General features: G+C 45.1%; 1 protein-coding gene across 1 annotated transcript; it reads right to left on the bottom strand.

The window, feature by feature from the left end:
- Positions 1-4,682: 4,682 nt before the first annotated feature.
- On the bottom strand, positions 4,683-10,968 carry LOC119194210 (cytochrome c oxidase subunit NDUFA4). The gene is made up of 4 exons (XM_037448376.2): positions 10,812-10,968; positions 7,371-7,456; positions 5,922-5,985; positions 4,683-4,928 (listed from the first exon to the last, which is right to left on the bottom strand). Exons 1-4 carry the CDS (start codon positions 10,851-10,853, stop codon positions 4,872-4,874), a joined length of 249 nt encoding a protein of 82 aa, XP_037304273.1. The 5' UTR covers positions 10,854-10,968; the 3' UTR covers positions 4,683-4,871.
- Between the last annotated feature and the right edge of the window lie 3,923 nt (positions 10,969-14,891).

Here is a 14,891-nt window from a genome sequence, read left to right as displayed (position 1 = left end):
TTCAAGAGAACAATTGCACTGTTATAGTCCCTCTTTGCATTGGGGCACAAAACCTTAACCAGCGACGTTTCCAGCATTAAGCAAATAAACACAGGCAGCATCATAATGCACTTGGGTGGAGGGATTTTAATGCCCCCTTGCGCTCCTTTCTTGGTCATTTTACATAATTGCGTCTTCTCTTCGCCCCGTGGGAAAGTTAACAGAAGAATTCTCCTCAGAAATGACACAGATGAGCGATATCTTTTAGCAGCGGAACGGATCGTAAAAACCTCTCTGTAAAACGAATCGGTCCACAAGCCGAAAAAAAAAGAAAAAGAAAAGAACGATGAAAAAGTAGTCTTCGCCTCTAATTGTCATAATTGTACACAGTATTACCCATCTGGTACATTTTCTCATAATGTTGGTCATTCATCAAAGCCTTAAAACTCCTCCTCTGATCTGCCCCTCTGCTCCACATGCACAAAAAACACACACACACACACACACACACACAATATTTCAAATAAAAATATGATCAAATTCAGTTCTCTCGGGAGCTGATCTGACAATAAATCACGTCTGTTTAATGAGGGGACGGATAAATGACAATGTCAGCAATTCATTAGAAATGTGTCTTCATTCTCCTATTTGTGTGTGTGTGTGTGGGGGGGGGGAGGGGGGTTTCTTGTGAGTGTTAAGAGTCACAGAGTATTAGTGTAGTATGCATCAATTATCACGTCTATACATGTCACAATAATACCTGGCTCAAGTTGACATGATAAGGTTCTAAATATAGCCGGGGAAGAGCTTTATGTAACGATGCTCAAAGTCATATTTGGACGGCGAAGCCGCCTTAATGCGCCGTAATCATCCCGTGATGAAACTCCAGGGCTCCTCGAGGTGTCTCCTCAGAGTGAACAGGTGTTGGTCTCCATGTACAATAATCCTAATCCCCGCCCTAATCCCTCCACCTGTTGTTGCTGCCGCGGCTAATGGCGATAATGAAATGTTGATTCTGGTAACGCTAAATGTAAACAGAGCCAGTCCAAGGCCCGGCGATGGTGAGGAGGAGGCTGCTCACTGTACCTCAGGGGGGTTTTCCCCCTTTTTCTGATGCACTTCTTCAAGAAGCAAAAGACGAGAATCCTGCGAGGTCTCAAAACTTAATGCGGCAAAGCTATCAGGAGATTTATAGCGTCAAAGACAAAATAAATGCCTTCACTTGGCCAAAATGGAGGCGCGATGCGATACGTTCATACATTCATGCTAATTTCAGTTCACGCGTGCTCTGAGGTCAACGACGAGGCAAAATGTCTGCCGCGTTAGTTCGATGACGTCACACCTTAGAAAGTAGACTTTAGTGAAGGTTATGGTTTCCTTCTTTGTATTTAGATCACTGCAGGATTAATGACCCTTTAATTAATAGTTATGGTCTAGTAGTTCCGTGTGTGTGTGTGTGTGTGAGCACTGTAATGCAGGCAGTGAGATGGTGTCTGAAAGAGATCATTATACCTATTTTCTACAAACATATTGTTCTACCTGCAGCTTGGAGCCAGTAATTGGAACCATTTTTTTCTTTTCTCACCTCACCAACTTTATGGAAACTCTCTTTGCTCCTGAAGTTTGGAGCATTTCCAGGAACAAGACTGCCGACGCAGCACAATTCTTTGTCCTGCTTTTCGCACGTCGCATATTATCAACATGCCGCCGGCTTGTTTGGGAATTCATACGGGCGGGATGCAGCCTCGCACCTTGTCGTATTTTTAGGGAGATGTGCCGTTTGTTTCCTTCCTGCAGGGAATTCACGGCCTGGTGTTGAGGTTTACAGATGTGCATTGGTCAGCGCAGCGCGTCATTCATCATGTCACCACAATGCTACAGCAGCTGCAATGTATCAATCCATTCGTTTCATTGGCATCGTATTTAATTATCTTTTCAAATGTTCTATTGGAAAGAGTATGTGTAGTATTAGATATCAAGTACACTATATTAACAATAATATAACTCAGTATTCTCATCATGGTTCTGCAGTTCAAAAATAAACAGACTAAAAAGTAAAATATGTGTTGAGTCAAATATATTTCCCATCATTTGACGTTTCTTCCACCTGAACCAGGAAGTAGAACTCTGCAGTTAAAAAGCACCTTTTGTTACACAAACCTTCGGTACAATCTTTTAACTTTAACGTTGGTTTTTACTTTTTAAACTACAGGAAGATACAGGAGGGTTTTTTGTTCGTTCCGGGCTTCCGTTCCTCGGTGCCAGTGGCATCTGTGTCCATAATATCCACAGCTTGTCTCTGTAATTGCAATGTTCCAGTGGCACATTACCACAACGACTCTCCAAAGCATCTTGATCTTCTGACTCTGACTTGGTGTGTAACAATCCAACAAAGAGGATATTTTGCTCTATTGTTGAAATGAAAGTGCTGTTGTTGTACAAGAAAATGTAAAAATAATGATCGTAAAATGAACTAAAATTGAACCCTCACGCAAGTTTTAATGTTTTACTTTTTAGATTACCCCGGCAGATTGTTTTAGCCTTTGAATATAATTGTGGTTTTGTTTTGTGGTTTTGTGACTCCGTCATCACTAGATTAATCTAGTTTCAATCGGACAGTGAAAGAAGCTCTAACCTGCCGACCTCTGCTTCACGAGAGCTCTGGACTACCTCACATTTTGCTCTTTTTATTTTTTTCCCCAAAGTTTGCACCTCTGGGAGGAATCATTAGAGGATGAAAGGCCTCACTATCTGCACTGGATCAGTGGATCTGCCCCCGGGGGCCTCGCGGCAAAACCGCCACACAACCGCACCGCCGCCTCCTGTTTTTCTGCCTCGTGTCCTATTTACTTATTTACTCGTCCCTCCACCACCCCGCGACTCACTTCTTATCTCGCCCATTAAAATTAATCCTCATCTAAAAATATCTACTCTTGATCGTCGGAGAGAGGATGCAATCTGGGTGGAGATGGCCTCTCCCTCCCTCTCTCCCTCCCTCCCTCTCTTTATCTCTCTCTCCCTCCCTTTCTCTCTCTCTCTCTCTCCCTCCCTCCCTTTCTCTCTCTCTCTCTCTCGCTCCCTCTCTTTCCCCAAAACCGACGAGTGCTGGAGTTTTCTCGGGACGTGCCCCCTCTTCATCTTCCACTTGTGACGCTGAGAAACGACAAAAACACAAGCCTGTGTTTGCAAAGCCGATCGCACGCGGCAAGTTTTTCATGTGATGTTTGCTTGTTTTTTTGGGGGGGGGAAAAGGGGCCTCGTGGGTTTGTTTGTGGACGCGCTCGCTGTCGAAGGCGGATGTAAATGTGGCCGTTTAGCGCGGCGCGATTAGCTTCTGGGTGGAGGTGGCGTGAGTCGATGAAGTTGCTTAAAGGCTGGTGAAGCGAAACATGTTATTTGATAGAAAGAAAGCTCGTGTTCAGGTCATTTTAGTCCCATCAACAAATCTCATACCGTTGTCTGATGGCGAGCTACTGGTGGCCCTCACTTTCTGCCTTTTTGAGTTTCGTACTGATACTAACACCAAGGAAGCCGCTGTGGTCGGATAATAACTGTCGCCTGTGTGTGTGTGTGTGCGTGTGTGTGACCTTGTGATTATGCCCCAGTGTGACGCTTTGGCCCGGCTGATTACCTGTCAGCAGGTTTTGTGCATCTAACACAAACACACACACATGCGCACACAAATCACCGCCAGAGCAACAGACAATACCCACTGGGCAGGTCACCCCACTGTTACGGGAAGCATATTGCTGTTTAAAACGAGCACACACACATACACACACACATAAATGGGCCCATGCAGGGTCTGGAACATAGATTGTCTATTAAGGAGTGTATTATGGGAACCATGGGGTCTGTCATTGAGACAGTTTGTGTGCCATTAGAAAAGGATTTGATGTTGTTGTCTGGTGGCTAGTGAGCACACACACACACACACACACACACACACACACACACACACACACACACACACACACACACACACACACACACACAAACATTCATCATTCAATGAACCCTCCAACACGGGACACTTATGACAGCAGGAGGTGCACTCGGAGAAACGGATTCTGTCATTTCTGCAGTTCCACACCTAAGTGAAAATAATGTTTGTTTTCATTCCAGAGGAGCAGTGATCAAACAGATCCGGTGATTTCTCTCCTCCGGCCGCGTCTTTCTGGGGACTGAAAAGCAGGTTTAAAAGAGCTCGGTGACCCGCGGCGACACTCGTCTCTCGCGATGGATTTCTCTATTTTCGGTCCTCTTCATCTGCAGCTTTTACACCGCAGCGTGTGTGACTGTTTCATCCTTGGAAGTTTACAAAGCAGGATTTTGGTAGTGCAGAGCATGTACCAATGCATTAGCACAGTCAACCCCAGTTTTTGGTGTGCACAGCGGGGGGGGGGGGCGACGGTCATTAACCCGAGGGACCCGGATGAGGTGTCCTCTGCTGTACAGACTCTCTGTAAGTCTCAGTACCTCTGAGACTGCACCGCACGCTACGTTTCCAGTGTTTAAGCAGCGAAGGCAACATAAAAGTAGTCCTGTCGACACAAAATCAGTTTGATTTTTATGTAGTTTGAAAGAAAGAGGAAGAAGAACGACATTTGACCCCTACGTCGAGGGGATCGGCAAAGAGAAGAGAACAAAGAGATCAGGTATAAAAAAAGAGCTGAATTCACAGCATCTATACGTGCATTGAAGAAACCAAGCCTTTTCTTTTCCTCACGTACTCTTTAATATTTCCCGTTGACAGGGTTACGGTGTTGGTTCCGAGCTGTCGTCATGGAGAGCGAGGTGAAAGCGATCACCGAGGCGGCAGCTGGAGGTCCTGCTGAACTTGGTGCCCCTGGAGTTGCCCCCGGAGGACCTTTTTTTTTTCTTTTTTTTTTTTAGAAGTCGGGGCCCTCTTTCTTCAGGTTCTTGTAGTCCGTGTTGACGGCCACAAACTGTGTAAGGCAGAAGGAATACATTTAAATCTGTTTTGCTTAAATTAAATGAACGCGTAGAGGAGGGGGGTAGGGGGGGGGGAGACCAGGGAGGAACCTTTTTTACCCCTCGAGTGCAGATGTACACTCAGCCAAACCCACTTGTTCACCATGATGCCTTCGAGCTACTTTACTTTCCAGATTTTGTCTTGCTGAGCGTTTTTGGGGACAAACAGTTTGCATCCGTAACGTCTAATATAAACAGTGTGTGACACGGCGCATGTGTTCTGCATACATCACACCCCTCCAACCATGAAAAACACACATTTCTGCATCTGGCAGGGGGATCATTTTTTATTTTTTTCCCTGTGTATTTTTTCTTGACTGGTCCGCCATTAACACACTCAGTAACCCCCCCCTCCCCCAAGCTCCCCTCCCCTCACCCCCCCCCCCCCCCCCCCCCCACCACCTCATTACGATCATTGTTTGGACTTCCGTGGAATTTTGATGCAAGACCTTTGCCTCGCTGTGGAGAATTAAACATGCAGCGTCCTGACCTTTCGTCTGCAGCGACTTTCATTCGGCTGTCAGGCGGCCGAGCCTTGAAACGCCCGGGAAAAGGGCTCCTTTCTTTTGAAAAACACATCAGCCAGATCTCCTCTTCTGGGACTCGGTTGTTGTTTTTTTTCCTGCTCTATTTTGGGTCAGCGTTGATAATAATTTCATTAGTTTGTCTGAAGCTTTGGCCTCGTTGGAAAAGGTAAGGCACATTATTACCAACCACTTAAATCTCCCGGATCCATCTGCCTTAATTTGTTTTTTCCGGAGACACTTTTTTGTTTCTCTTTTTGTCAGAACAAAAGAGGGGAGCCAGACGCAGCCGTGCTGATCCAACATGATTTTTTGCCAACGTTGGCTGGGTCCAAATCGATTTCGGCAGTTTGTCTGAGACGTCGCCGATGAGTTTTGTTTCACAGTGTCATTTTGTAGACATGAAGCTGTGAGAAACGTTACCTTGTACTGGTAGGTGGGGTCAAGATTGTTCCAGGGCTCGGGGTTGTTCTTCTTGTTCCACAGGCTGCGAGCGGTGGGGGAGGGGGGGGGGGGGGTAGATCCAGGGCCCACGGAACCAAACAGAGGGAAGACAAAAGACAGGACACGAGTAAGAGCGAGACTGCGCGTGATGGAGGCAGATCGGGTGCAGGGGGAAAAGGGGGAGGGAGGTGGGAGGGGGGGGAGACAAACGGACGGAGACGAATGCATCCGCGTTGAATGGAGACACAAGTTGGATAAAGAGAGCGGTGATTGTGGGACGAGGTGAAGTCAGCCCCCCCCCGATTTGGCGGCGCTCCTCTCTTCATTAACCAAAGTCTGGATTTCACATCGCTCCGCTGCAGCCATCCATCCATCCCTCCTCCTCCTCCTCCTCCATCCTCCTCCTCGTGTCACGCCACCAAAGCACAAACAAAGAGGCAGAGAGACGGATGGTGGAGCGAGCATGTCACCCCCCCTACCCCCCACCACCCCTCCCTCTCTCCCCATTACCGCAGACACTAGGCGGCCTGTGAGAGCGAGGCAGCCGCGGAGCGCAGCACTCATCATCAGCCGGTGATGAGGTCACGCTTCATGGCTGACCCCCCCGGAACAAGCGGTGGTGTGCGGCCCAGAGGAGGACGGTACACGCTAGGTTGTGCGAGTGGAATACTGGTAGCTCTGTTCTTTTTAAACTTTAGTATTAGATGCAGCACACTGGTGCGGGCGGCATTAGAGTTTGTTGGACTGCATTTCATCAAATCCGTATCCAGTTCACGTTTATCGAATTTAAATATATTTCAGATGCTTGATCAGAATTGTGTTGTTTCCTTTGAAACATTTGTAATAGAGCCCAACCTTTTAGATGACATGCAGAGAAAGATGGTTTTAATTGCAACATTTCTGCTTTTTATAATCTTAGAATCACCAAATGTAAGTGACACTTATCCAAATTTCTGGTGTTAAAGTTAAAAAACAAGGAGATGATTTGGCCAATACTGTTTAAAGAACTAATTCATCTCAAAGAGACATTCAAATAACTTGTATTGTATGAGATGTAGCTTTCTCATCAAGCATCAAACTATTTAACTGAAAAGGTACCAAAGAGTGTTTTATTGGATCCAAAAGATGACCCCAGATTTACAAATGAGCCACAGCTAAATGTATCCAAAACTTGCTTTAGTTGAATGGTATTATTTCCAAATAGACTTAACATTTAACTCTTTATCTACTTGTGCTCTGTGATGAGATAAACCGTGGACAAACAGGAAGGCGCAGACCCGCCCTGACAGCCACGCACGGACTAACACACCAACGCACAACCCAAGGCACGACGTCCTCCTCCCGCCTCAGGTACGAATCTGCAGATGTTCAGGGCATCGGAAGCAAAGTGCAGGATTACTACGGAGTTTAGACAGACGGACGACTTACGTGACATGGGGTCCTCTTGCCAGCCGGATCAGATAGAAGGTGGCACCTGTGATGCCCAGCGCCAGGAAGACAAATTGAGGGATTAGCTGAGGAGAGAGAGAGAGAGAGGGGAGGAAAGGCATTAATCGCAGAACACACACACACACACACACAGACACATGAGGGTAAACAAACATCAGTCGCTCGGCTGGGATATGTACCAAGAACATCCACCTGTGAGAAACACCAGCGCGCACACACACACACGTACGAAGGCGGTTGTTATTCCTGTTTTTCCTCCCCTTGCCCTCCTCCATTATGCATGAGGCCCAGGCCATGTGTGAGGGAGCTCACTGTCAGCCCGGGTTGGACGGGCAAGGACGCGCTGGAAGAGAGAGCTGCTGCATCTGTGTGTGTGTGTGTGTGTGTGTGTGCCAGCCTGTCCTCCTCAACCCCAAACCTGTCAGACTGATCGACAGCATCACACACACACACACACATCGAGAAAGACACATATGCATATGTGCACACACACATGCTCGTAAACGAGCTGACACACACACACACACACACACACACAGTCTGGAATTGTGTGCACAGCCACGTTTTTGTTTGGTGTGCTGAGCGGTGCCGATGACAGGAATTAAAATAGAAAAGCACACATGGGGGACAGGGGGATAATGTGTGTATGTCATCTTAAACACCTAAAGCTTAGCCGCGTCAATCCTCCCAGCGAGCGGCCTCTATTCATCAACGCCGCACACGCGCCTCCCGTCCACTCTGCTGCCTGACTCCCCCCCCCCCGTGTGCTGCCGTGGGAGAGAGAGAAGTGATGGGCATGGGGGTGAGGGGGGCGGGGGGGGGGGGGCGCGCCATATTCAAACAGCTGTTCTCAGTCTGCACGGATCTCCCCGTCGAGCGGCAGCGAGGTGACAGTTTGATCGGATCGAACTGAAGGATGCCGCTTCTCATGCAGCATCTAGAACATCTGCTTCCCGTCTGATTGGCGTGGCGTTGATTGCGAGGATGATGAAACGCCGACATTCACTAAGTGGAAGCGAGAGAGAGAGAGAGACGAGGAGAGACAAGGAGGGGACCTCCTGCTTCAGACGTGGTACCCAGGCGATCCGATGGCCAGGTAGAGATGTGTCGGTGATGGACATTTGGTTTAAAGAGTGACACCAAGTTCTCCAAGTTGGTTTAATCAAGTTAACGTATATTCTTTTTTGACTGATTCCAAACTTCAACTCGTGCAATTAGTGACAAGCGAGAAGACATTGCACCATCTGTCTCTAGCCTTTAAATGGCATTCTGCCACTTTCCTCAACACCAAAGCAACCACAAAGTCCATCTAACATTTGATCGTCGGTGGAACCTCGGGTGCAAAGCCTCAGTAACCGTGTGATGTCCGCTGAGATTCCTCTACAGGCCGGCTCATTGTAAGCTGCTCAACTTCCCCAAGTTAAACCTGCAAAAAAAAGGGCTTATTGTGCACAACACGTTGTCACATACACACACACACACACACTGCTACGACCCCTCCCTTTCTGCTAACATCATGCAGCTGATTACTTCCAGGAGTTGGCAGTTAGGGAGGGTCATTGGGGCAAGGTGCTCACACCTGATTAGGCCTCTAACACAGGTGATATAAGCCAGCCTGATCTCATTGTGCCTCTCTCTCCCCTAGGCTCCACTCTGCTACAGGTTCTTGGTTCTTTTGGGCCGCTTCCTTTTACACTCAACAACAGCAGCACACACACATCTCACTCATCCATACACTACATTCACCACTGATTCCACTACTCTCCACGCCTCATGCTTGTTGTAAATATCATTGTGTCCGTTATAATAAAACATTTTCATTTAGCACTTTCAATCCTGACTTGTCTCCCCTTCTTGTCACATATGTTGAGCCAGTTTGTGACACACACACACACGCGCGCGCAATCATTCAAACACACAACGCTGACTGTGGACGCTCCGGCTTCGATCATTGAAGTAAACACAAACAGGGAAGCAGGTCAGCTTTGATCAGTCCGACACACACACACACACACACACACAAAGCAGCTAAGAGAGGCGTGTGTGTTGGGAGACGTCCGCTCGCTGGTCTGATGTCTTTCTATCAGTCCGCACTAGTTTCACCACGGAGGCTGACCGACATAGGAAGAGTTTTACCCTCGCTGGGGTTCGATACTGTTGCTGCCCTTATTACTTTTCTGGTGCGCTGGCAAACAAACCCCCGTCAATCCATGAATTTGGGTCACCCTCAGCGCCGAGGCAACAGGGAAAAAAACAAGAGCACGGGCAGCTTCTTCCTTTTTCTTGTTTTCCTTCATGTTTTAAAGGAAACAATGAAGCAAAGCATCATGCCAATGATGTGACTTCATGCTTGTTTTTACTTCAGATGATCAAATCAGTATTGATGACTGTTTTAATGTTATGTCACCAAAGAATCTAAGCTTTAAAAGTTGACTTACCAGCTTTTGCAGCTTTCAGCTCCATCTTCAAAGAATTCAGTTAATGGAGCTGGCTGAGGATTATTATATTACATATAACAGTAATACACTACACTATTCTAATTAATATTTCACATTTGATATTGTTTGTGTAGGCAGCATATTCCTCATCCGGAATGTATAGTTTTCTGATTTAAGATATTTGGGACGTATAATACCCATTTCAGGAGCACTTTATATCTGCAGCGCATTCTGAACAAGTGTCTCATGTTGAGTTTTTGCTGCAGTTGTGTGATTGCTGCCTGCTCTGTGCATTGTGTACTGACCAATTTAAGAGGGTGGCTGAAGGAATCAAAGAGAGGCTGTCTGATACCAGCTGGATATTTTATCAATGTATTATTATATTATGGTATTACGTGACTTTATATTATATTTTCATGAACAATCTGCCAATTTTTTGTTTAAAAATCAGTAAATGATGCAAAGTGTTCATTAAAGTTCAAGTAGCTCAAGGAGACAGCTTCTAATTGTTTGTTTTGCACAACCAACAGAGCAACACACTAAAAATCCATTTTTCTATAGACCAAGAAAAAAGCAAATGCTGCCATTTAAAAAAAATGTGGAATCAGCAAAAGTCTTCCATTTTTGCTTCTCATTCTTTCATAAGAAAAGTTGTATCCTCTCTCTTTCTCATGTGGTAAAACTGTAACTTAGTGTAAAAGTGTGTTTTGTGTGTCCATACTTACTGCACATGGGAACTAGACATGTACAGTATGTTTTTCATCAAGGATAAATGAGTAAGGCTTTCCTGCCATTCAGTGAACACAAAACTAATGACCGGATGTCTAATCATTTAAAACAAATTGCAAACATCTCCAAAAAGCCTAAATACTAAACACAAAAACTAAATAACGCAGCTTTTGTGTGCAATTTCTTCGGCTTGATGTCAGCCAAAGAAATAACCACAGAGCTTGATAGACACATGACACGTGATGCAACCTACCCCAGGATGTTTCCTCGCGTGTTTGACCATGGTCTGAATCATCTTTGATGATCTTGAATGAAAGTCTCAACGCAGATTCATACAAAGAGCTGCTTGCCAGAAGTACGAAGCACGTCGGTCAGTGCAGTTATATCTCGCCTAACCCCTCCGCTCTGCCCCTCTCCCTCCCTCCCTCCCATCCATCCAATGGGAGGGTCAGAGGGGGGAGAGAGACGGTCCTAATCCTCTCCCATTCCCATCTGTTGAGGACACTGTATGTTTCCACTAAGGCTCATTGAGTTCTCTGTGTCCTAAAATGTGTCGTTACACAACAACAGAACAGCGGGCACTTGAAATCAGTTTTATTGTGACACAACAGACACAGGCCGACGTGTCCTTCAAAGTGTTACTTGTGGAGATGCGGCAGCGGTGGAGGAGCACGCTTTCCTCTAATGGCGTCGCGTTTGGCTCTCACACACACACATGCCGCTGTGTCGGTTCATTTCGTGTTCTTTCGCCGTTTTGCGAACGACGCGCCGCTGTTTTGTTTTTGTCAACAACAACAACAGCAAAAAAGTATTACAGCATTACTCGTACATTTTTCAACTCTTCAGCTGTAAAGAGGTGAGAAGTAATGGCGGCTTCCTGCGCGTTCCTCGGGGTCGCGACCTTTGCACCCGGGCGTGATGATGGCAATTGATTAGTCGTCGCTTCAGCAACTGCAGACCTTTTAGATTCCTTAACAGCCCTTTGGAACCTGATGTAATTAACAACAACGCCGCGCTGTGCGAATAATGCACCGGTTGCTACTATTCCGAAGTGAAGGTATCTGATGTGTTCACACCATTCATCACGCCTAAGTGGGAGAAGCAGAGTAGTTGCATTTTGGACTGACTTGAATAGCACGTTACTATTTTCTAATGGTTTACGGTGCTATTTTGTACTTTTGTACATCAGTGTGCCCTGAGGATGAATCTCAGTGAGTTTACTTTGAATTTGACTAAAGGTAATATTTTCAATACTCTGTTTCATAATAAAATATCACCTAAACTCAGCTGCAGATGTTGTTAAAAAGAGTTGAAATGATAATTTGCAAACGCCAGCAACTTTAACTCTGGTTCAAGGTAAAAAAAAAAAACTTCACCTTTGGGAAACTTCGGCAACTTCCTGGACCCCAATGAGCCATAGATTATCATGTCGAAGATATAAAATATTGAAATATGTTACTGTTTTAGATCATTTTACACCAATATAGTGTACAAAGAAGCAGATACAAACTATGCAACTCAAGTGTATATATATATATAAGTGTATATAATTTATATAATGTAATTTTGTATGTATACACGCATATGTGTAAGCATTGTGTAGACGTGCACGTATGTAAAGGTTAGCATTTCTCCTCGCTACAATACCACATTCTTGATTATTTTATTATGTTTATTTGAAATGTCAAGAATTGCCCTGTTGTGTTGAACATTTTATTTTAAAGAAAGAAGAGATGGATTTGATAATTGAAGTCTTACACGAATAAACACCTGTTGGCTGTGGAGAGAACTTCTTGAGTTCTGAAACGCCCTCCTCCGGGTCCGGATGCTTGGATATCCGTGCCGAAGCGCGTGAACCGCAATTTATAAAACAGTCTTTAGTCCCAACCTTTTCACCATTAAGATGGAAGAGGAGCGAAGAATAAGTCAATACATGCCCCCCCCCCCTCCCCCATCAGGGTCCTCCGTTGCCCCCCCCCCCACAACAGATTGCAGGCCGAGCGTTTAAACAAAGAGATTGAGTAGAATATCCAAATCTGTGAGTTAAGGGGAAGAGCGGATTTAATTTAGATTTACTTAAGGGAACCCACAGCGTTCATGTACTTTAATACTGTGACTTGACTTCTTTCTGTATGAATACTTAAAGCAGGTGAAATCAATATTATCTTTGATACTTAGCGGGTGAAATAAGTATTGAACACGTCATAATTTGTCTGGAAAGCCAAGAAAACAGCTGAAAACTATCAGTAATTAAAAAGCAATCCAGACCCTTGTCAGTGCAAATTAATATCAGCTGGTTCAGTCCCAACTGATGGCCTACAAAAAGGTCTCATTGCCAACGTGTCACACAAGACACATCCCATGGTGGGTAAAAGCAAAGAGCTGTTGCAAGACCTTTGCAACCTAATTGTTGCAAAACACAATGATGGCATTGGTTATAGGCGCATGATGCCTTTTGGGGCCATAATACGGAAGTGGAAAGACAATCATTTCACTCTAAATTTGTTTCGACCAGGTGTTCCTGGCAAGATTTCTGACAGAGGAGTGAAAAGAATAATCTAAGAGCCAAGGACCACTTGTGGAGAGCTTCAAAAAGACCTGTAGGCACGCTCACCACGCAAGACTCAACTGCTATTGTACCACAGCAAATGGTACCGGCAAACTTCACATAGTTGAATGGGCAAATTTACAGAGACATTCTGGACAGAAATCTGCTGCCATCTACCAGGGTGATGAAGATGAAACGAGGGTGGACATTTCAGCAAGACAACGATCCCAAAACACACAGCCAAGGAAACACCCAACTGTTTCAAAGAAAGAAAATAAAGCTGCTAGAATGGCCCAGCCAATCACCTGACTTAAATCCCATTGAAAATCTATGGAAAGAACTGAAGAAGATCAGGATTCATAGAAGAGGCCCACGGAACCTTCAAGATTTGAGGACTGTTTGTGTGGAAGAATGAGCCAAAATCACACCAGAGCGATGCATGTGACTAGTTTCTCCAAACAGGAGGCGTCTTGAAGCTGTCATTACCAACAAAGGCTTTTGTACAAAGTATCAGTAAGTAACTTTATTTCTGAACTTCTTTGTTTTGGTTTATTTGTATGTATGTATTACTTGGGTTGTTACCAACATCTGGTGAAAATGTCATATCAATAGCTCCTTTGGAAATATAGAAAATGATGACGTGTTCAATACTTATTTCACCCGCGGTATATACTGTATTATTTGTTTCTTCATGATTTAATTTTCGTTTAAACTACTCTCACAATCAGTTCTGTGTGGATATATCTGAAGCTGCATTCATCGATATTTTCATATTAATGGATCAAATGACTGATGTAAAAGGCCCGAAGTGATGAGCTGACCCAGAATAATCGGCTGCCTCTCCTTTGCCCCTCGGGCTTATGAAGCGTGTTAGTGCCTTTCGGCTCTTTGTTTTGCCGGCTGGTGTTTGTTTGTTCTGTAGTTTTACTTTTGGCAAAAAGACTCAAAAGGCCCCAAAGTTTTCAACTACTTTGAGCAGCATGTTCCTGTTTTTAAGGAGTTGGGTGAGACCAAAACCGAGATAAAAGGACAACCAACATTGGCTTTTGCCTTCATCTCGACACACAGTTAAAAGTGAGTGACAATGTTGTGTGCTTTGATGCGTAAATAAACAGCTGTTTGTGATCTAATTCATTTAAACGTGGTGTTCACGGCACGTTTCTGCTGCCCCCAAGAGGCCAAAAAGAACCAGTCCTGTCAGGTTTCAACACGAATGGAAATGCACCGGTTCATCTTCACACTCAGTCCTAAAAGTTCAGACCAAAACAAACACACATTCACAAACAAACTGAAATCTTGTGCGTTTCCAACTGTTTTTTTCTTTCTTTCCTTGGAGACGCCTCGTCCGGGGGAGCAGAGTCGTGTCCACACTCGGTACCAATAGGTGGTGTTGGCCCCAAACACGCGAGAGCCGCCACCAGGACGTCTGTGTCACTGACATCTCTCCTTGTGGTTTGTGATGACACACAGGTCCACTGTGACTTCTGTTTGTCTAGAATCGTAACCTTTGATTTTCACCTGGGATATTGGACACGGGGCGATGAAGGAGATGTAGAAACAACAAGATGGAAGGAGCCGCTATTAGGTCATAGGACCAATAACAAGGGGAGACAGGACTCCTCCTTTAAACAATTCATAATATTCAGTGAATAATAATTCAGTGTAATACAGTGTAATCTTCTTACATGGACCCTCCCCTTGTCCTCTCTCTACAGGAACATGACCTGTATGGAATAATGATGCACTGTAAGGTCTTTTTTTAATTTCACCTGTAATATTAGGGGT

The sequence above is a fragment of the Pungitius pungitius genome, chromosome 8 (assembly GCF_949316345.1).
Source record: "Pungitius pungitius chromosome 8, fPunPun2.1, whole genome shotgun sequence".
NCBI classification, from domain to species: domain Eukaryota; kingdom Metazoa; phylum Chordata; class Actinopteri; order Perciformes; family Gasterosteidae; genus Pungitius; species Pungitius pungitius.
The sequence above is the reverse complement of the archived record's forward strand: the minus strand, read 5'-3'. Positions and strand labels throughout refer to the sequence as shown.